General features: G+C 43.5%; 1 protein-coding gene across 7 annotated transcripts in view; it reads right to left on the reverse strand.

Moving 5' to 3' along the window:
* KCNIP1 (potassium voltage-gated channel interacting protein 1) overlaps positions 1-21,862 on the reverse strand; it is a 539,171-nt gene that overhangs the window by 53,827 nt on the left and 463,482 nt on the right. The window contains exon 2 of one of the 7 annotated variants that reach the window (XM_053295925.1): positions 6,254-6,286. The exons of 5 other annotated variants lie outside the window; for them this stretch is intronic. In XM_053295925.1, coding sequence (XP_053151900.1) covers positions 6,254-6,286 — 33 coding nt within the window. Of the gene's footprint in view, positions 1-6,253; positions 6,287-9,268; positions 9,290-21,862 lie in introns of those variants that run through there. One more of the 7 variants, XM_053295930.1, reaches the window with a different exon arrangement.

Consider the following 21,862-nt stretch of genomic DNA (forward strand, 5'->3'; position numbering starts at 1 on the left):
ATAGAATCCAAGCTGCAACCTTTTTGCATTAGCTGCAGTTTCCAAATATTCTTCAAGGGCAGCCCCATGTTACAATTTTCTAGCTGTGACATGACTAAAGCGTGGATAACTGTGGCCAGATCTGCCTTCTCAAGAAAGGGATGCAGCTGGTGCACTAGCCAAAGCTGTGCAAAAGCACCTCTGGCCACCGCCTCCACCTGAGCTTCCAAAAGCAGAGCTGGGTCCAGCAATACCCCCAAGCTGTGCACCTGCTCTTTCAAGGGGAATGCACTTCTATTTCTATACAAGTATGTAGTTCAACCATTTCACAAATGTAAGGGTCTCTCATTTAATATTGGCTTGGCCTTCTCTCGCAAGAGAGTTGTTAAATCCCTTTTTGGTTCCTTTAGTGGCTTTCATTAATACTAACGGTATGCTTTTCTCCTTTTTAATCCTGGTTTTCCCCATTCATACATCAATTGATTGACATAGTTTTTTCTGGCTTCTTCCAATTTGAGTAATTTGCAACAGCTTACGTGTTCTGCAGGGTAATGCATGGGCTCTAAGACAAGCAGCAACACTGCTGCGCAAGAGGGAAGTACCAGTTTTGATGACTGTTATGCAATCTCACATTGTGTGCTGCTTCCATTATTTCCAATGGAAGTGCTTTTAAAAACATCTTTAGGGCCCCAAATAGCATTCTCTCTGGGGAATCTAAAATAAAATATTCTACCTTATATTTCCCCCATGCTTTGAGATTAGCTGAGGTGGGCATCTCTGCCATCTGAGTTGTGACAAGTGTTTATCTGCTGGACGACTGTGCCGACACCCTTCCTATGAACTCCCTACCTGGGAAGGTCTGGATAGTCAGCACTGTATCTATGGTTAGAAGGGGTGAATCAAAACTTTCCTCTTGGGATTTTTTCAAGAGCTTTTCTTTCCCCTGTCTATTTTGACTAACATTTATTCTAAGAAACTGTTTACTGTTCATTCACAACTGAGTGCTGGAGTTTTCATCCTATGTTGCCTTTGTATTGATCTGGGTTTTGGGTTTTTTATAAACACACCTTGATTTCATTGTAATTGGTTTTTAAAGCTCTGTATATTATGATTGTAAGCCACTCGTGGGGCATTTTTGGCTGATATAAATAATACATAAATAAATCATGCTGTCTTGGAGTCCTTTGCTGTCTCTCTCTGTTTTGAAGCCTATAACTCTTTCAGATTTGGATGCACTAACCATCATTCATGCCTTTGTAGTGTGACTATTTTGCTCTGCTTTCTGACCTCTCAAATATGGTTCATATGTTGTGGCCAGCACGACATGTCCTGAGAGCACAAGGTGATCATTATACTAGTACTTCAGATTTTGCACAGGCTTTGTGTTGTTTACCATGCACAATGCAGGCACAATGTTAAGGTCAACACAATGTTATGTTCTTTACCAGGCACAATGCTAAGGTCCGCACAACCACTTCATGTGGGGCTGGGAAGGGTGGGGGGAAAGGCAGAATTGTTCCTACCTTCCTCCACATGACCTCCAGGTCTGGGCAAGCTGTGCTCCTCACACACCCACACAATAACCACTGTGGTGAGCTGCATGGCAATCTAGAGGCTGGGAAAGTAAAGTCTGACTTCCAGGCATCCCACAATGCACTGCATGAGCAGCACGGTGCATTGTGGGAATCCCTGAGGCCGGGTTGCTCCTTCCCTCAGCCTCTATGGTCACAATGGCTGCCAGCAGCCTGAACGGAGATGCCAGTGGCCCATATGTGCACACAACACGGCTATGCAGTAGGAAGGCACATGTATGCCCTTCTACCTCACTTTTTAGCCTGGGTAAACAAAAAACAGGCTACCTGGAGGAGGAGCGCTGGGATCAGGACCAATCCCAGCGGTTCTCACAACCTGGGTAGGGCTGCACTAGCCAGGGTAGACCTAGTCATGTGAATGACCTCGTTATATTATAAAGACCCAAGGAGATGTATCCCTACATGTTTTAGGACCTACCATCTCTCTGCCCTGTGTTGTGGTGTTCAGGGGATGCCTTTTTACAGTTTGCAGTGTGTGTAACACAAAAATTATAGCTTGTAGGAAGAATTCTCAAAGACTGTGCCCCAATCTTACACCTATGGTGAACTGTTTCTGCTGAGCTAAATCAATGAAGATGAGTGATTATATGAGTTGATTAAAACAGGACTTTAAAAAAAATTTAAACCTTAGAAAAAAATTGTCAGCAATAAAAACAAATTTCTGTGGAAAATTAATCCTGACTCAGGGAACCTTATGATTCTAGAATTCAAGAGCTAACATACTACATTGCTACATTGCCTCTGCCCTGATGATTGACTGTCCTTGCTAAAATTCGTATCTAGTTTCACTATGCATGCATAAAACAGCTCATAATCCATAGCTAGAAGTACAGTGTATTATCTTTAGATCAGTTAAGCTTAAGAGACACATAGGTTTCTATTGGACAAAAGCTGCTAAAACTCTATTACAGTAGTTAACAGTACCAACAAAGACTGTTTTTTAATTTTTCAATTTTTTCAATATCTGATGAAATATTGAAATATTGAAACAAGTGATTGTTTTAATGCAATTTTTTTTCCCATTTCATTGTCTATAGTTTTCTTTGCCTTTCTTTATGAACCACCATAGAGATATTTACATTGAAGGATGGTATAGAAATCTAACTTAGATAATAGTTACTGCTCATATGGACCAGCTTTTATATGACCAAAAAACCCAGCAACAATCAGTTCAACCACATGTAGTGAAAAAATGGGAATAAATTGCACAGGCAGAACATGTGGGTTAGTTAACTGAAGCCAAAGGGTGTCATGGTGAATGTAGTGCCTTAAGCCCCAGAGGTACCTATGGCACGCGCAAGAAATCTAGCCTGCTGTGATGTATGTCAGCACTTTACCTACAGGATTGTGCCAAAATAGGTAGCTTCACAGTGGCCAATATGCCTTTAGGAAGGTGTGTGAGTTATCACCACCTCATCATATATCAACTGCTTGCATGAGCAATTCACCACCTGATGTGATAAAAAATGATCCCACTGATTATTCACTACCGCATCAGGTGGTGATTGCTCATGCTAGCACGTTAGCACAGTGTTCTTCACTGCAAGGCCTAGGAGCCAATGGTGGCTCCTATTGACCCTGCCTGCAGCTCTCTGCCTAATTGTTTTAGGCCTGTCTGAAGCTTAAGCTGAAGTCAAAGACTACTGTTATCTTCATATAGTGCTGTGCTTTGCCCACAGTGCCATCTTGGAAGGCATGCCTGCTGCATTGAGCAGTGAAGTCCATAGAGCTCTATGGGAGGGACTACACTTCCAAATTTATTTACTTACTTACTTGTTTATTATTTATTTATTTAACGCACTTCTATAATGCCCCAAGCCCACATCTCTAGGATGTGGAAACAACAAGTTAAAACATTAGTTAAAATAAATGAAAACAAAAAAAAATTTAAACAGTAGTTAAAACAAAATAAATGACATAGTAAAAGTTAAAACATTACAATTTAAATTTTAAAAAATTTTTTAATGATGATAAAACTGTTAAAACAATTTTTAATTAAAAGCCTGGGTGAATAGGTACATCTTTAAAAACTTTTTAAAAGTTGTCAGAGATGGGAAGGCTCTTACTTCAGCAGGAAGCACGTTCAAAAGCTCTGGGGCAGCAGTAGAGAAGGCCCATCCCGAGTAGCCACCAAACGAACCGGTGGCAACTGCAGACGGACCTCTTCTGATGATCTCAATGAGTGGCGGGGTTCATAACAAAGAAGATATTCTCTCAAATACCCAGGGCCCAAGCCATTTAGGGCTTTATAGATTATAAACAGCACCTTGTATTTTGCCTGGAAACTTATCAGCAGCCAGGGTAGATCTTTCAGTACAGAAGTAATATGGTCTCTCTGAGGTGACCCAGGGACCAACCTGGCTGCCGCATTCTGAACCAGTTGTAGTTTCCGGACTACACACAAGGGCAGCCCCACATAGAGCGTGTTGCACTAATCCAGTCTGGAGGTTACCAGTATATGTACCACTGTTCTGAGGTCGTTCTGAGAGGAGAGCTGGTCTTGTGGTAGCAAGCATGACTTGTCCCCATAGCTAAGCAGTGTCTGCCCTGGTTGCGTATGAATGGGAGACTTGATGTGTGAGCACTGCAAGATATTCCCTTCAGGGGATGAAGCCGCTCTGGGAAGAGCAGAATTTTTCAAGTTCCCTCCCTGGCTTCTCCAAGATAGGGTTGAGAGAGATTCCTGCCTGCAACCTTGGGGAAGCCACTGCCAGTCTGTGAAGACAATACTGAGCTAGATAGACCAATAGTCTGACTCAGTATATGGCAGCTTCCTATGTTCCTATGTCATTTATCTCAAGACTCTTATGTAGCTGGCGTATCAGCCAAAGCTGATAGAAGGTAGTTCTGGCCATCGCCTCAACCTGGGAGACCAGGGAGAGGCTCAGATCCAGAAGCACCCACAGACTGCATACCTGTTCCTTCCAGGGAAGTGTGACCCCATCCAGAACAGGCAGATCAAACTCATCTCCCAAGTGGCCAAACAGTGGCTTACATCTGGATTAACATCTCTTTCAGGATAATAATGTGGGAAAGACATGATTTGGGGCAATTCTCTGTCTGCCAACCCTCAGGGCTATATTGCAGCTGAGCAACACACAGCTGAGCAACACACAGCTGCAAGTGAAGTGTGGATAATTATACTCATTGGCAGCCATTTTTTAACAAACCAGTTATGTTCTGTCAGAAACAAACATTTTTATGGAAAACTTAGCGTTCCTGCTTAGTTTCACTGTCTATAGGCTTTTCAATTCAAATTCCTAAATTTTACAGGAATAAATAATACTTACTGATTATGGGACTAGATAAATGAATGTTACATTATCTATATGATAAATCACTTCTCATCCTGTAATAGTAATTATGTAAAAATGTACTTGAAGTGTCCACCATTAGTTGTAAAACTGCCTTGAACTGTACAGATGGGGCAGATTTATTACTGTATGATAAAGGTTTAGTATAATAGGTGAAATTCGTCTTTCATTTTTATTAGCTACAATTTAAGAAGAACTCTCAGAAAGAATTACTTCCCGTTTGTGACTTAAATTAAGAGGGGTGTTTTTTTTAAAAAGTCCAAGGCTTTGATCCACCATAATTGTATGAGCAGCAGCCAGTGACTTCCTTGAATTTTTCACTGCAGTCACTCACACCACAGAAAAGGCAAACTTTTTTTCAATTTTAAATGCAAGTTGCTTCTTTAGCAGATCAAGGGGCTACTGTAAAATCATTCAAAAGGGCTGTGTATGTGGTTCTTCACAGCATGTACCTGTAGTTCCGTTCAACCACAGCCTTGCTTTTCCTGGCATCAAAGCCTCTCACTGCTGGATCTCGCCCAAATCTTTTGTAAGTTCCTCCAAGGTAATATAGCTTCATTTCTTGTAATCAATTGCAGTCACAGAAATTGTTCCTGGATCACTACCTGTGTAATCTGGTTCATACTAATCTTCCTCCAAGCAGGCTACATCCTATGCAGAATATACTTGGAAGTAAGACCCATTGAATTCAGTGGGCCTTAGATCTGAGTAAGCATGCATAGAATTGCACTACCATTTTATACAGCTTCCCTTATGAGAGTATGGAGGCATTTAGCAGAGCAAACCAGCCCCATATACAATAATCAAAACTGGATCTGTTTGATTTGAATTGTAACATTAAAGTTTGAGAACAAATTGTTGTATTCTTATTTACCACATTTTTAAATAAAAATTGTTATAAACAGCCACAGTTGGTACATTTGGGGGTGAGGGGATGACTGTGGTCACATCTTCAAGATTTGCTACATGGCTTACAAAAATGTTCTCTTAGGTTGTGCTCCCTGATGATGTGCTAAAAATTCCCCCTACGAATTGTGAGGAAATTTCAATAATAGAGCAGAGGGAGAATTTGATTTCGTGACTCTAATATCTTTAACTGTGTTCCAGATTCAGAGACTGTTCACCAGCTGTTGAATCACACAATCTATTCTGTGGCAACTATTAACACATCAAACTCCATATTAAATCGGGGGCATAGTACAGTGTCACAGGTCACTCAGTAAACGCCACCTCAAAGTCTTGACCTAGTTTTCCAGGTTTAAGCAAAAACTTGGCGGTAGGAAAGCTGTCAGAAGCATCTGTGTCATTGTTAGAATAATCAGGGGGGAAACTTCTTTTGAAAGTTAGTCAAATTGATTTAAATGTTACCTCTCTGAGACAGGTAATACCACCGGGCGAAGTCTAGGAAAAAGTAAGAAAACAATTTAACCAAAAAAAGAAAAATAAGACTACATACACTTTAAAATTCTTTTTTTTTTTCATTGTGAAACTGGATGAGTTCTATTCTTAATGTGAAGGGGGCCCTATTTTCTATATGGCAATATGTTTGATTCTCAGTCGCTGGATGTGACATTTCTCATAGCATGGCCCTATCAACTTCCCAAGATGGTGACAACAATTGACAGGCCTCCCTCTTCCCTGCATGGAACCAGATGACAATGAGTGACAAGACACAGCAGAAGGAAGCATGCTACAAGTCATGCAACCATGCAATCAACAACAAATGTTCACAGAGGGAGGACAGATCATAACAGTTCTGAGGACAATAATCCCAGAAATTGTGGCCATAAAGAACTTTCAAGGATGGAAGATACCCTTCATGCCATTTTAAATGTCAGTTAAGGACACAGGAAAGGTTGCCCCTTCCAACAGTGGGAAGGTTTAGTCTTCTGTTTCATGGTCAGCAGACTTGAGCAGCTGTAGGAAGGAAAAGTGATTTGTGCAAAGAAAGCAGCCTTGGGTAGATGTTGTTTTCTCTTATTAAAGTCATCAGAATAGTTGCGCATTGTAATAATAATTGAATGCAATTCCCATGTCCCTGAGGAGAAATAACATTATTAGCAATTCAGGGGTGGGGGTGGGGAGTCACTGGACTAGGATTTCATTGCAGTTAATTCATGTCCATTGTCCATGTTTTCATTTCAAAATCCTGTAGATGAGATTGCAGCCAACTCCAGCAGGAAAAATAGAGTGGGTTAGTGTATTTCAATATATGAATAGCCAAACTCTTTTAGCCTTACATTCATGCTTTAGAAAGAAGTCCTATGCTGGTGAAAATCTATCGCCATCTCTGTCACTTTGCTGATTCACTTTGTGCCATGGGAAACAATGTGTTAAGTGCCTTCCTAAACTCCTTTCTCATCACATTCTCCAGACTACAATGACTTTTATCTGCTTTCAGAAAGTTTCCAAATGGCTCTCCTATGGATTGCTTTTATGCAACACTTCTTCACATACAACCTGTGGTGTTTCATGAACATGTTGCCATTTACATCCATACTAGAACTGGACAAAAATTCTTCTTTTGCCCTGTATCATATCACCTGGCTTGCTTTCTTGAGCATTTCTGGGTGCATTTCTAAATCGATATCTTGTACTCCAGTCAATTCCGTTATGATTTGTAACTGGTACAGCAGAATATTACCATTGACCATTTTATCATCATCAGTCATCATCATCTATTATATGAGAGAAACTATACGGATGATCCTACTTCAGATGCAGAATGTTGGACTATCCAACATTCCAACCCATTCCACCTCTGAAGATGCATGACAGCATGTTCTAGGCAAGTCCTTTTAAAACAGATAATAACCATTCCAAGTGGGATATCTGTAAAAGCTTGTTAGCTTGTTAACAGGTGGATTATGATCCACAGTTTCTGTTTTCTACTGAAATCAGTTACCACAACTGTTTGCCCACCTCTCTGTTTGTCAGCCTCTCTGTCTAATCCAGTTTAGATTCATATTGAAGCAGTGAATTATAGTTATAGAATTCTCCTGGGTGTGCCTTGGAATGTGCGTCCCAGCGCCCAGCTGATTGGCTGGGTGGCAGACGTGCCTGATTGGCTGAAGCACACCCAGGAGGACTGGTTGCCACCACTGTGGCGGGCCCGACCCGGCCACCGAGGCAAGGCCCAGGATGGGGGAAAGAAATGGGAGGGGCGAAGTGGCAGTGGGGAGGAGAGGCGGCTGGGCCTGGAAGTGGAGACTGGGGCAGAAGGTGGCGGGGGGAAGAGGTAACCGCCAGCCGCAAAGAGCGCACAGATGTTCTGTGCAGGGTCGGCTAGCTATAGTTATTGCTTGGAGACATCATCTGAACTAACATCTCCCTATCTAAGAAATTATCATAGATCCTTACTGTAACACCATTTAACTTGCGAGAAGCATTTTACACAGATAGAATGATGGCTATGCAATACTAGTACATTGTCCGGCATGTACAGCCAAACGCAACTAACCAGTGGTTAAAAGGTCGGTGTTTCATGGTGGGAGGACATATACACAAAGGAAATAAGACCATTATAGTTTAGCTGAACTGTACTATAAAGCTGCAGTTCATTCCTTATGCTGCTTGATAAATTGATAAATACTGTTGTGCACTGTTGTATTAACATACTGTATAAAACAGAGATTGCTTTCTGAATCCCTGTGAATAATGCACACTATGGTTGACTTTCCTATCAATACATGCATTTCTTAGTGGGATCTCCCCAGCCGCCCCCCGCTTTGAAGCTGCTAGAATGCAAGGACAAAGACCACCGTTTCTCCTACAGTAATTTTAAGATACAAAAGCCTTTGAGAGTTTTTGGGAATAAGGATGGATGCAAAGATTTCTGATGCTGTCAGATTGCTCTGCCTTTAAGAGGAAAAGCTAACTGCAAATGAATTTTAAAAATGAGCAAACAAAGGTTCTAAGGGGAAAATGCAGAAACATTATTAGAATAGCATTTTACAGAAACAGATTTGTGACTTCAGTATTATAAACTTCTTAACAGATCTCTGCCTCCCTCATCTAATTTCTGTATGAATACCAAATAGGGATTTCTCTCTAGCTCCCTGTAGGATGAAAATGTTCAGGATACATTTTGAAAAACAAATCACGAGATTCAGGGTACATTGAAAATGCTTGTGGGTGCACTTGTTTTACTTCATTTTTTCTTTATTTCCAGGTCATTCATGCACTGCCATACAGGTGATTGAAGGGACATGCCCCCCATCCCCACTGCAATGAATTGAATAGTGGGATCCAGTGTTCAGGGGTTAATCTGAACCTATTTACTGGGTTCATTGAAAACAGATGTTACAAGCAGGGGCGTAACTAGGTTGGAGTGGGCCCTGAGACAAGATTCTTAAATGGGCCCCTCCCACCGTCACCGCTTACCTCTCCTTCCTCTGGCCGTATGTCTCTGCTAACTATCCCAACTAGTTGCAAGGTATAGATAACACGAAAGCAGAACCAACTAATACAACAGATTTATGATGGCGTATTGATACCAATTGCTGTTTGAATCACAATTATCTCCCCCTGCGTAGAAGATCCAACATTTGCAGTTCAAACCCAAACGCTGGGCTCCGTGGTTAGAGTGAATGGGACGATTCTGCTGGTGACGACGAGTGTGCACTAAGAGCCTTGTGGAGTAGGGGAAAGGGAACCCGAGTTGAAGCGGGGAGCTGGGCGGGGGGCAAGGGCAGTGAGGCATACCGGAGAGACTCTTGGCTTTGAAGCTGAGAAGATCACGCTTCAAATCAGATTAGCCTTCATAACAACAACAAAAAGAAGTTATTAGTTTTGAAGCTGCAGCCCAACGCACCCCGACAGCCTGATCCTATGCAGGTTTACTTGGAAGTAAGTCCCAGTGAGTTCAATGGGACTTTCTCACAAGTAAATGCGTATAGGATTGACACTATATGCAACCCTAGCCTATCTTCTTTAAGAGTAAGCCCCATTGCATTGAAGGGAACGTACGTTTGAGGAAACCCTGATAGCAATCGGGTGCTTAGAGACCAGTCTTAATAAGGTTTTACTTAGGAACAAGTCCAATGGATTTCAGTGAGAATTCCTACTAAGCGAGGTGTCTAAGGATTTCAGCCTCACACGCTGAAGTAAGTGCCACTGAGAACCAGGGGACTTGCTTCTGAGGAACACGGTGAGGTCGCTGGGAGCCGAGATTCAAAATGTAAAACCTGAACACGAAGCAATTTCAAAAAGCGGAGGAGATTGTTAATTAGCTTACTTAGAAACGACTTTACCTCTACTGATATTTGCTAGTTTATTCTGAATATTTCCAGTTAATAGAGAGGAGTCCATTCTTTTAACCGTAACTATAGCGAAATCACACCTGCAACAGCTTCCTAACCTGATGTCTAGCAAATAAATGATGTTCTTTTATTGCATCATATACCTCGCAGCAAGTAATGCCCGAGTTCACGCCTCGCCTTTCTCCCCGACATGCCCAAGAACAAGTAGAGCTGGGTGAGTGATTGAGCGAGCGCGGGCAGGCGGCGGGCGGCATCTCTTTCCCCAGACCACTGACTAGCCAGAACAGAAACCGGGCAAGAGATGCAGCAGCAGCAACTGCACGCTGCCACCAGCCCCGGAGCTTCAAAGGGGACCCAGCCAGCCGCGCTCTCACCTCGCATAGCCACCGCCCCCTCACCCACACGCTGAAGAGGAAGCCGCCTTCTGTGCTTCTCCCTGGGCTTGGGCGGGGTGTCTCTCTTGTGCACGCTCCTGTTCTTTGATTTTGAAAACCTGCCGTGAGCTTTCCAGGGCTGCCTCCTCGGCGGCGGAAGATCGGGTAGGTGCTGGGTGGGGGAGAGCCTCTGAGGGCCCCCCCAAGGCGGGGGCCCCCAAGACAACGGCCTCCCCCTGCCTAATTGTAGTTACGCCCCTGGTTACAAGAGCAGACTGTGATCCAAAGAAATCAGGATGAAACAAGAGACCCTGCTAGAAGACAGAAGCCTGACCATAGTCATCCATGGCTTGGAGAATTGTAATCTGCTCTCTGTGGGTCTGCTCAAGGAGATGGTTTGGAAACTTCAGCTTGTGTGCAGAACTTTGCTATGATTAGTGACAGATGAGTTTTGGCTTGAGAAGTCAGAAAGTCTAATGTGGGGAAAGAAAGGAAGGGAGGAAATTTTATTTTTCTAAAAGATTTTAGTTTCTGAATAATCTAAGTAGGTAACTCAATCTCTGAGGAAGTAGCTGCTTGTCCTAAGAGGTTTCAACCAATCTTCATTCTTGCAAAACCAGAACCCATTGCAACACTTGTAAACAATATACAGCAAAACATTCTGTACATCTTTCGACAAACTTCCTTATCAAAGACTCTTGAGGAAACTAAGCAGTCATCGGATAAGGGGACAAGTACATGTGTGGATTGCTAACTGGTTGAAGGACAGGAAACAGAGGGTAGGGATGAATGGAGAGTTTTCACATTGGAGGGAAGTAAAAAGTGGGGTCTCCCAGGGATCTGTACTGGGGCCGGTGCTTTTTAATTTATTCATAAATGATCTAGAAGTAGGGGTAAGCATCAAGGTGGCCATATTTGCAGATGATACCAAACTCTTTCGGGTAGTGAAATCCAAAACATATTGTGAGGAACTCCAAAAGGATCTCTCCAAAGTGGGTGAGTGGGCGACAAAATGGCAAATGCGCTTCAATGTTGGCAAGTGTAAATTGATGCACATTGGGATGAAAAACCCCAACTTCAAGTATACGTTGATGGAATCTGAGCTGTCGGTGACTGACCAGGAGAGGGATGTTGGGGTCGTGGTGGACAGCTTTTTGAAAGTGTTGACTCAGTGTGTGGCAGCTGTGAAAAAGGCCAATTTCATGCTGGGGATCATTAGGAAGGGGATTGAAAATAAAATGGCTATTATTATAATGCCCTTATACAAAACTATGGTGTGGCCACACCTGGAGTACTGTGTACAATTCTGCTCACCACATCTAAAAAAGTCACCCTCCATTTTCAATGTAGAACTGGAAAAGGTGCAGAAGAGGGCAACCAAGAAGATCAGGGGCCTAGAGCAGCTTTCTTATGAGGCAAGACTACAACACCTGGGGCTATTTAGTTTAGAAAAAAGACGACTGTGGAGACACATGATAGAAGTCTATAAAAATCATGCATGGTGTGGAGAAAGTGGATAAAGAGAAATTCTTCTCCCTCTCACATAATACTAGAACCAGGGGTCATCCCATGAAATTGATTGCCAGGAAATTTAGGACCAACAAATGGAAGTACTTTTTCACACAACACATAATCAACCTGTGGAATTCTCTGCCATGCGATGTGGTGACAGCCAACAAACTGGATGCCTTTAAGAGGGGTTTGGATAACTTGATGGAGGAAAGGTCTATCAATGGCTAGTAGTCGGAGGGCTAAAGGCAACCTCCAGCCTCAAAGGCAGGATAGCTCTGAGTACCAGTTTCAGGGGAGTAACAGCAGGAGCGAGGGCATGCCCCTCAACATTTCCAATGCCTTGTTGCAAATTTTTTTGCTTTGATATAGAGCAAGGACGTTGCATATCTGGCATGAAAAAGTTGCTATTTGGGGGGGGGGGGGTTGTTAGTTGCTGCGAGTTTACAGCCTGAATGCGACTTGCCCAAACGGAGACATTTTGCTGCTAATGAGCAGTTGGTCTGGAAAGGGCTCTGGTGGGGCACTGTGTGAAACAGGATGCTGGACTAGTTGGGCCTTGGGCTTGATCCAGCAGGGCTGTTCTTATATTATGTATTTATGTTATGTTATGTATGTTTGTGACTCCTGAGGATATGGACAAGCTGCTTAGATTGGTGAGGCCTACCACTTGTCCTCTTGACCCTTGTCCAACATGGCTTGTTCGATCTAGCATGGAGGTTGTTGTAAACAGCCTGGTGGATATCATAATTGCTTCTCTGAGGGAGGGCAGGATGCCTCCTTGTCTTAAGGAGGAAATCATGAGATCTCTTCTAAAGAAGCCTGCATTAGATGCCTCGGAGTTGAGCAATTATAGGCCTGTTTCCAACCTCCCATGGCTGGGCAAGGTAATTGAGAGGGCGGTGGCCTCTCAGCTCCAGGCGGTCTTGGAGGAAACTGATTATCTAGACCCATTTCAAACTGGTTTTTGGGCGGGCTATGGGGTAGAGACTGCCTTGGTCGGCTTGATGGATGATCTCCAATTGGCACTTGACAGAGGAAGTGTGACTCTGTTGGTCCTTTTGGATATTTCGGCGGCTTTCGATACTATTGACCATAGTATCCTTCTGGAATGTCTGAGGGTGTTGTGGGTGGGAGGCACTGTTTAACAGTGGTTCCGTTCCTACCTCTTGGATAGATTCCAGACAGTGTCTATTGGAGACTGTTGCTCTTCAAAATCTGAGCTTAAGTATGGTGTCCCTCAAGGCTCCGTACTGTCTCCAATGCTTTTTAATATCTACATGAAACCGCTGGGAAAGATCATCAGGGGATTTGGAGCTGGGTGTTACCAGTAAGCTGATGACACCCAGATCTACTTCTCCATGCCAACTTCTTCAGGAGCTGGCATATCCTCCCTAAATGCCTGCCTGGAAGCAGTAATGGGCTGGATGAGGGAGAATAAACTGAAGCTGAATCCAGATAAGACGGAGGCACTTATTGTGCGGGGTCAGAACTCTAGAGACAATTTTGATCTGCCTGTTCTAGAGGGGGTCACACTTCCCCAAAAGGAACAGGTTCGCAGTCTGGGAGTGCTTCTGCATTCACACCTCTCCCTGGTTTCTCAGGTTGAGGCGGTGGCCAGGGGTGCTTTCTATCAGCTCCGGCTGATACGCCAGCTGTGCCAGTTTCTCGAGATCAATGACCTCAAAACTGTGGTACATCTGCTGGTAACCTCCAGACTGGACTTTTGTAATGCGCTCTACGTGGGGCTGCCTTTGTACGTAGTCCAGAAACTTCAATTGGTTCAGAACGCGGCAGCCAGGTTGGTCTCTAGGTCATCTCGGAGAGACCATGTTACGCCTTTACTGATGGAGTTACACTGGCTGCCAATAGATTTCCGGACAAAATACAAAGTGCTAGTTATAACTTACAAAGCCCTAAATGGCTTAGGCCCTGGTACCTAAGAGCGCGTCTTCTTCATTATGAGCCCCACTGCCCATTGAGGTCATCTGAGGAGGTCCGTCTCCAGTTACCGCCAACTCGTTTGGTGGCTACACAGAGACGGGCCTTCTCGGTCGCTGCCCTGAGATTGTGGAATGCGCTCCCTGCTGGGATGCGATCCTCCCCATCTCTGGCAATTTTCAATAAACACCTGAAAACCCTTCTTTTCACCCAAGCTTTCTCAGCTTCCTAAATTGTGGGGGTTTTAATTTTTGGTTTATTTTAAAATTCAAAACCCGATTTCAGGGTTTTTAATCACTGTAATTGTTTAATTGTTGTTTTAAAATGTTTTTAAATTGTTGATTATGTTGTTTTTTATATTTGTTTTAGCTCTTTACTGTTTTAGTGGTGTGTGTTAATTGTAAACCACCCTGAGCCATTTTGGAAGGGCGGTATACAAATCAAATCAAATCAAATCAAATCAATCAATCAATAAAAAATGTACATAGACCAAAAAACAGCTAATAGTAAATATGAACAAATGAGCTCCACCATAAAAATTAAGAAAAACATCAAACAATAATTACAAAATATTATCAAATATTCATTAAGCAAAAGCATTTGAAATAAGTTCAAATTACTGAAGATAATGGTGCTATTCTCACGATCGGGAAAATTCGGGCTAGGAAAGCCTGGTCCAATTTTTTCCAATCGTAAGATCCACCGGGCTCGGCTGCAAGCCTGGTGATTCTCCAGTGGGTAACCCGCTTTGGCAGCCCTCCTCTTTGCCCGGGGTTGCGGAGCGAGTGCTCCACAAACCCAGGCTATCTGGTCATGAGCAGCCATGGCGCGGCTCCGTGCCATGGCTACTCACGAGAAGACCCCCTGGAGGGGAGGTGAAAAGCCGCCTCCCGGCTCCGGGGTTCTCGCCAGCATGCAACATACCCCCACTCCCCCCAGCCCCCGTCGGATCTGTCACGGAGCCGGCAATCATGCCCCGGGTCAGTATCCCGGGCTAATGCCCTGATCGTCTGTGGGGAGAGCGGGCTTAGCCCGCTCTCTCCACAGTATCATCCAAAGTAGGTCTCACTGATCATAAGACCCACCTCAATGTATCATTAGATTTGAAGTTTATTCCACAAACAGTACTTTGAAGATACTGATGATCTCCTTTTGAACTTCATAAGTAAGGGGCATGCCAATATGAGTTACTAGATGTTATCACATTGAAGGAGTAGAGTTATGGAACAGAAGTGGATTCAAAATCTAGCTTGTTAGCAGCCTGAAATGGGTTTTGAGAATTTACAGACTGAAAAATACAAAGTGGATCTGGAGTTCACTTCATTTGATCCATGAGTATTTAAAGTGGTTCTGGAGTCCACCTCAATTGATCCATGAGGATTCATCTGATGTAGAAGATTATGTGCATATTTTTTCATATATTAGAATATTTGATATATTAGAATATTATGCACACACAAACACACACACGGCAGTAGCGGCCAGTGCAGGCAAAAGTGGAGGGGGATTTTCCCTTTGCCTAGTCACACATCTCTCCCTGTAACTACTCCCTCTGCAGCTTTAAAAAAAAATTAATTAAAAGGGGGGAACTTTCCTCTCGCCCCCCTCCCCACAACTACTGCCGCGGCTACTCAAATATTGCCATCATAGGCAGATGCCTCCTCTGCCTCTGTGTTAATCTGTCATTGTTTGCCCCACTCCAGATATTCGTGCTTGCAGCAGCTATCAGAGAACTAGTGATGTTCTTCTCAGCATCAGCACATTACTGTGCATTTTGAGCCCCACTGTTTATCCTCTGGGAAGAGTAGATTTGGCAATGATTGTGTTTGCCTGTAAGAGTAATTTATCAATTTAAGTAGGTGGTAAAGCCAGATCTCAATAGCTTCCTGAGCTCTTAACTGGAGGTTGTTGTTGTTGTTGTTTACATTTTATATCCTGCTCTTCCTCCAGGGAGCCCAGAGCAGTGTACTACATGCATAAGTTTCTCCTCACAACAACCCTATGAAGTAGGTTAGTCTGAGAGAGACCTGACTGGCCCAGAGTCACACAGCAAGTATCATGGCTGAATGGGGATTTGAACTCATGTCTCCCTGGTCCTAGTCCAGCACTCTAACCACTACACCACACTGGTGTAGTTATGGCACACATGTTAATGCATTGGGGAAGGTCCATGGAAAGAAGACTTGCAAATGCAAGCTTGTAAATGCAGCTGTGGGGTGTGTGTGTGTGTGTGTGTGTAAGAGAGAGAGACAGATGTGAGTATGTGCGCGCACACACACACACGCACACGCGCACACACACAACCACTATAGATTGGATTTGGGGGATGTTTGCAATGCTGGAGGAGGGTTTTACTCCTTTCCATCCTGTGCTTGTTTCTCTAAATTGCTCTACCAAAAGTTACTATTTGCTGAGTAAGGGAACATATAAGTACAATATGAGTACCTAAAGCTAAAGTAAACAAGGAAGACTTGCAGTATGTAACTTTACTCATCACAGCTGTGCTGCAAATGTGCATCAAAACAATGGAGACACAAAACACACGAAAGGAAGTGTTCGTTCTGATACCAGAAATTCAGTCACTAAGAACATTAGCATACACAGAAGACATTAGCCAAGAAAGCTGTAATGAGCATTCATAGAAAAGGGTGTGGACTGTGGAGGATTAAGGAATCTAAACTAGCCATGCTTGCTAACCCTTGGGGAAAGAACTATGAAAAGACACCTTGGCGGATTCACCAGAAGGATTAACTCCCACACTCATCACCATAGCTTAGCAATTTTCTTGTGTTCACTATGCATTGACTAGCAAGACGCATGCAGCATGGTTTCCTGCTAACTGAGCAAAGAGGCACCTTTTAAAGTGGCAGTTCTCTTATATTTAGCTGGGGGAAAGGAGCTGGTCCTACCCAACCCCTGCACAGCATCCCTCCAGTGGCTATTTCTGGTGTCAACCTTATGTTTCTTTTTAGATTGTGAGCCCTTTGGGGACAGGGGACCATCTTATTTGTGTATTGTTTATTTTTCTGTGTAAACCACTTTGAGAACTTTGGTTGAAGAACAGTATATAAGTCGTAGTAGTAGTAGTGAGTGAAATCAAAGCTAATAAATTCATTTAAAAACTAGAGAGTATGCCTGGCTCAGTTACTGGTGACACAATGGCTTATATGGTCTAATTGCCAGAATTGAGCTACTATGTTCTGAACTGGCGTAGACAATGTGGCATGCTCTTTACATTGGGGATCTCCCTGATACCATGGGTGGGTGTGGGGGGGCATGTCAAATCCTGTGACACATTTAGTGCAATACCCAGTTAGGCCAACTAAGAAAACAAGAGTTAAGAAATCCCCAAGACAATACAGGGAAATGGGGATTTACAGTTAAGAAGGTGAAAAATGATACAATTTGGGAACAATATACTGAGATCTTCTTATGCATGTGCCCCAGTGAGCATGTATACACAAGAACATGGTAGTATTGCCATTCATTTAAATTGGGCTTGCTCCCAACATGTTGCTGCCACAACCTCCTCAACACAAACGTTTTACCTGTCCCTTTTCCACCAGGTCTTGCAGTTCTAAGTTTTTTCAGGTGCCATCAACCCTCTATGTCAGGGATCCTCAACGTTGGGCCCCCAGATGTTATTGGACTTCAACTCCCATAATCCCCAACCAAAGGCCACTGGGGCTTGGGATTATGGGAGTTGGAGTCCAAGAACATCTGGGGGCCCAACTTTGAGGATCCCTGCTCTATGTCACCAGACTTTCTATTTCCCCAAGGTAGAGGGCATACTTTCAGGGGTTGCTGAAGAAGGTATATTCTCTAGGCAGGGCCTGTGAACCCCAAGTCTCTCTGAAGATGGCATCCCTATGTTCCTCTCTATACCCATTCTGCTTAAATCCGTAATATAGAGGGCACATGGGATGGTTTGAAACCCACAGGACCATGGTGCTCTAAAGCACTTGCATCTAGAAAGGTATTTTTAATTAATAACACATACACAAAGAGAAGCATCAGAGAAAAACAGGGTAATGTAGAAAAAGGAATAAAAGGGTAAAAATAAGCTAACTTCTATAATCTAACTTGACACAGCGGGTAGTACAAATTCATAGGTGGACATATTGCTTTGCTACTTTTGGGTTTTTTTTAAAAAAATGAAATAAAAACATTACCTGTTTTTGATTGGCAGTACAAGTCAATCTGCAGAGTCAAACTAAATTTGATGCTGGATGTGGCCATATTATGACATGCTGAGGCCCTAAACTATGCCAAGCTTAAAAGGCCCCATAGTATTTGAAAATAGTAGCGATGTGCACAAAACAGATTTTGCATTTTATTTCTAACTCAAAACAAAATGTGGATGGCCAAAATGTTTTGACAAAACAGTGGTCAAACCAGTTGTTTTGACGGAACAAAACTCAAAACGTTTCAAAACGAAGTCGGAACACCCCATTGTTCCCCATGAGTAGCTCCAAGGGATACCAAAGTGGGTTGAGTGGTAGGGCATGATGTGTGCTACTTACCATAGGATTCTATGGGAGTTTTGAGAAAATGTTAAAAGTGTGTTTAAAACAGCCCGCTTGCACATTTCTTTTGTGGGTTGGGTAGTAGGTAGCATCCATCATGCCCATGGGGATGTTTTGAATTGGGACCAATGGGGTGTTCTGAATTTCCCCTTGTCCCCTATGGCTGGAAAAAGATGCACTCACAGACTGCACACAGGTTTTGCATTGCAATTTGCAACCCTGCCTTGAAAAGCATTGCCAAATCACACAGTAAAAGGGAATCTCTCCCTCCCAACACAGAACACACATATCAAACACAGTCCAAAAATGGCCAAAAAAGAATCACTGACCCAAAATCGACTGCCAGCCAGTGTCTGCGCTACATCAACATCATTGGCACAAGTTGCTCTCTCACACACAATTATGACTCCTTACTTCCTAGCATTGCAACAGATGCCACAGCAGCATCCTTACATAGCTGCAAGCATAGCCATAAGCTCAACTAGAGCAACTTCAGCCACATTTTGACTGAGTACACCTTAGGCATGTGTATGGACTGATTTTTGCAATTTAGTTAGAATTCAGACCCAATTCAAACCAAACCGCCAGTCCAAAAACTGGTTCAGTTGAACTGACCAGCCGGTCCGTTCAATTGAACTGGCCTGAACCAATCTGACCCAACCCAACAGTTTGAGGGGCTCTGCTTGTAAAGGTGGATCTGGTGAGGATTCTCCTTTACAAGCAAAGGGGAATCCTGACTTTAAAAGGTTTACAAGGGCAGCCGGGGTAGAGTGGGAGTGGCAAGAGGGCACCTTTAAAAGTAGGTGTTTACCAATCCTCTGGCGGTGGTGGCAGCCACTCCTCAAAACCCCTGTGGCTCCCTTCAGCAGCCCGGGCTGGGCTGAGCGCCAGGGTTTCAAGGAGCAGCAGCCACTGGTGGTGGAGAATCAGTAAGCACATACTTTTAAAAGTGCCCTCTTGCTACCCACTCCCCCTAGAAGCCGTTTAAAGGCAGGATTCCCCATTGCTTGTAAAATTCTCACCACATCCCCACTTTACAAGCATAGCCCCTCAGACCATCAAACCAGGCTAAACCGATCCATAATGTACAGGGATCAGTTCGGTTTGATCGTGGACTGGCCGGCCTCTCCTGGAGGCCAGTTTGGTTCACAATCAACCATTGAACTGAACCGGTTCATTGCACACCCCTAGTATACCTTGCAATGCAGATTGCAGAGCAGACCAGAGTAGTAAGTGAAGCACAAGTTAGTCTCAAGGCCAGACATGGAGCTCATCACAGCAATTACCAAGAAAAATTACACACATACACACACACACACAGCTGACATGGTCCATTTCTCACCACAACATTATCTCACAAACAAAACAAACCACATCTCAAGGAAGATAGGCACCCAAGTTCTACTTTTGTCAATCTGCAACCCAGCAAAACCAGATAGGTATAGCAGCAATGGCACAGCATATTATGTTGTGGTGCTGAGGAAACTACAAAGTCAAACCTTCCTTCCTTCCTTCCATCCTCCCTGCCATAAGAGACAGTAGGACAGTTCAGTCATGTCCTGGGCAGCTCAGCTCTGAACAGCTTGGAAGGAGCAGGGAGAAATGTGAGCAGCGCTTTAAGATATTCTCCCTGGGGGATGGGGGCACTCTGGGAAGAGCATCTGCATACTTGTGTATGTACAGAAGTTTCCAGGTTCCCTCCTTGGCATCTCCAGATAGAGGGCCGAGGGAGAGAATCCTGCCTGTAACCTGGGAAAAGTCTGACTCTGTGTACTGTAGAAAATACTGAGCTAGATGGACCAATGGTCCAATAAGAAACAAAGCTTCTAGACTCTTACCATGAGAAGAACTAGAAGGGCTCTCTCTGGCTCCCAGTTCCTTTAAATACATTTTGAAAAATTCCCTCTTTTTGGCTCCCCTGTTCCCCTAGTCAGTGGGGGCACAGTTGCCCATAACAACGCTTGATTTGTATGATAACAAGCCAACCAAGAAGCAAGGAAATCACAAGCCAATCACAAGCCAGTGCCAGAAAACCAACCAGCAATGGAAAAATGGGCCTCCAAAATGGCGCTCAGAATGTTGAAATATTTCAACACAAACTGCCCCCCCCCCCCCGCCGCAGCTTTAAACACTCTAAACAGCCCATTGCAGGTCAAAATGTTTCAATATTGAAATGTTTCGCACATCCCTACAAAACAGGTCAGAAGTCCCAACCCGTACATCTCTCTCTCTCTCTCTCTCTCTCTCTCTCTCTCTCTCTCTCTCTCTCTCACACACACACACACACACACTTGTGCTGTTCACAGTTACAACAGCATTATTCTGAAAAGGTGAATGCTGCCTGTAATTGTGACAGCAGGTGTTGTTCTAGATTTGATCCTGATATAATCAAATTCCAATATAACTTACAGTTTTTTAAATGCAGTATGATAAATAATTATGTAGCCATATAAGTATATTTTTGTTTTATCAGAATACTGTCTGTTTTTTAGTCCCCACCCCTGCTTTCTCCTTTATTTTTCAACCAATTACATAAAACTTTGATCATGTTTAGTATTCAGAGGCGCCTCATAGTGTTAGACCCTAAGCTGTAGCTTACTTAGCTTGTGCCTAAATCTGGCACTGATGCTGGGAGATCTACGAGCAGATCATGGTTATGTGTGTGGTGCAATCAGACCAATGGTTTTTTGAAAAAGGAATGTAGCCAGATGTGGAGGGGAGGTGAACTGGATGGTATGTGGGAAGGTACATTAACTTCCCTCTGCATGCACACACACACACACCATTTGCCCATTTTAAAACATCCACCTCAAAGTTGCTATTTGCCTCACAGGGGAAAATAACACAGGTACACATACAATACTGTATTCTTCCTCACTCAAGAAAAGCAGCCATTTAAAGTCGGGCCATTTAAAGTTAGAAACCAGTACAGGATGGGAAGGGTTAAAACAGAAAACCCTCCAGCACTATAAGCAACCCCATTCTAAAATGTATGCTTGCATACACCACAGTTGCATTTACAAACTCACATTTGCAAGGCTGCCTTTCCATTGACCTTTCCCAGTGCTTTAAATGGCTGCACCATAACCTTCAATCAAGAGCTCAGGAAACTTCCCAGATCTGGCATCACCATTTACTTAAATTGTGAAATTACTCTTACAATGCAAATGCAATCATTTCACCAACTTCATTTCCCAGAGGATCAACAGTGAGGCTCAAAAAGTGCAGTAATGTACTGATGCTGATAAGAAAATAACTGGTTCTCTGAGGGTTGCTGCAAGGAGGGAATATCAATCATTCCTGCTGGGGCAGGGCAAGGCAATTGTGCCCTGTGGGAATTTTTTCACCTAACACATTCCATTGATA

The sequence above is a fragment of the Hemicordylus capensis genome, chromosome 2 (assembly GCF_027244095.1).
Source record: "Hemicordylus capensis ecotype Gifberg chromosome 2, rHemCap1.1.pri, whole genome shotgun sequence".
NCBI lineage: Eukaryota > Metazoa > Chordata > Lepidosauria > Squamata > Cordylidae > Hemicordylus > Hemicordylus capensis.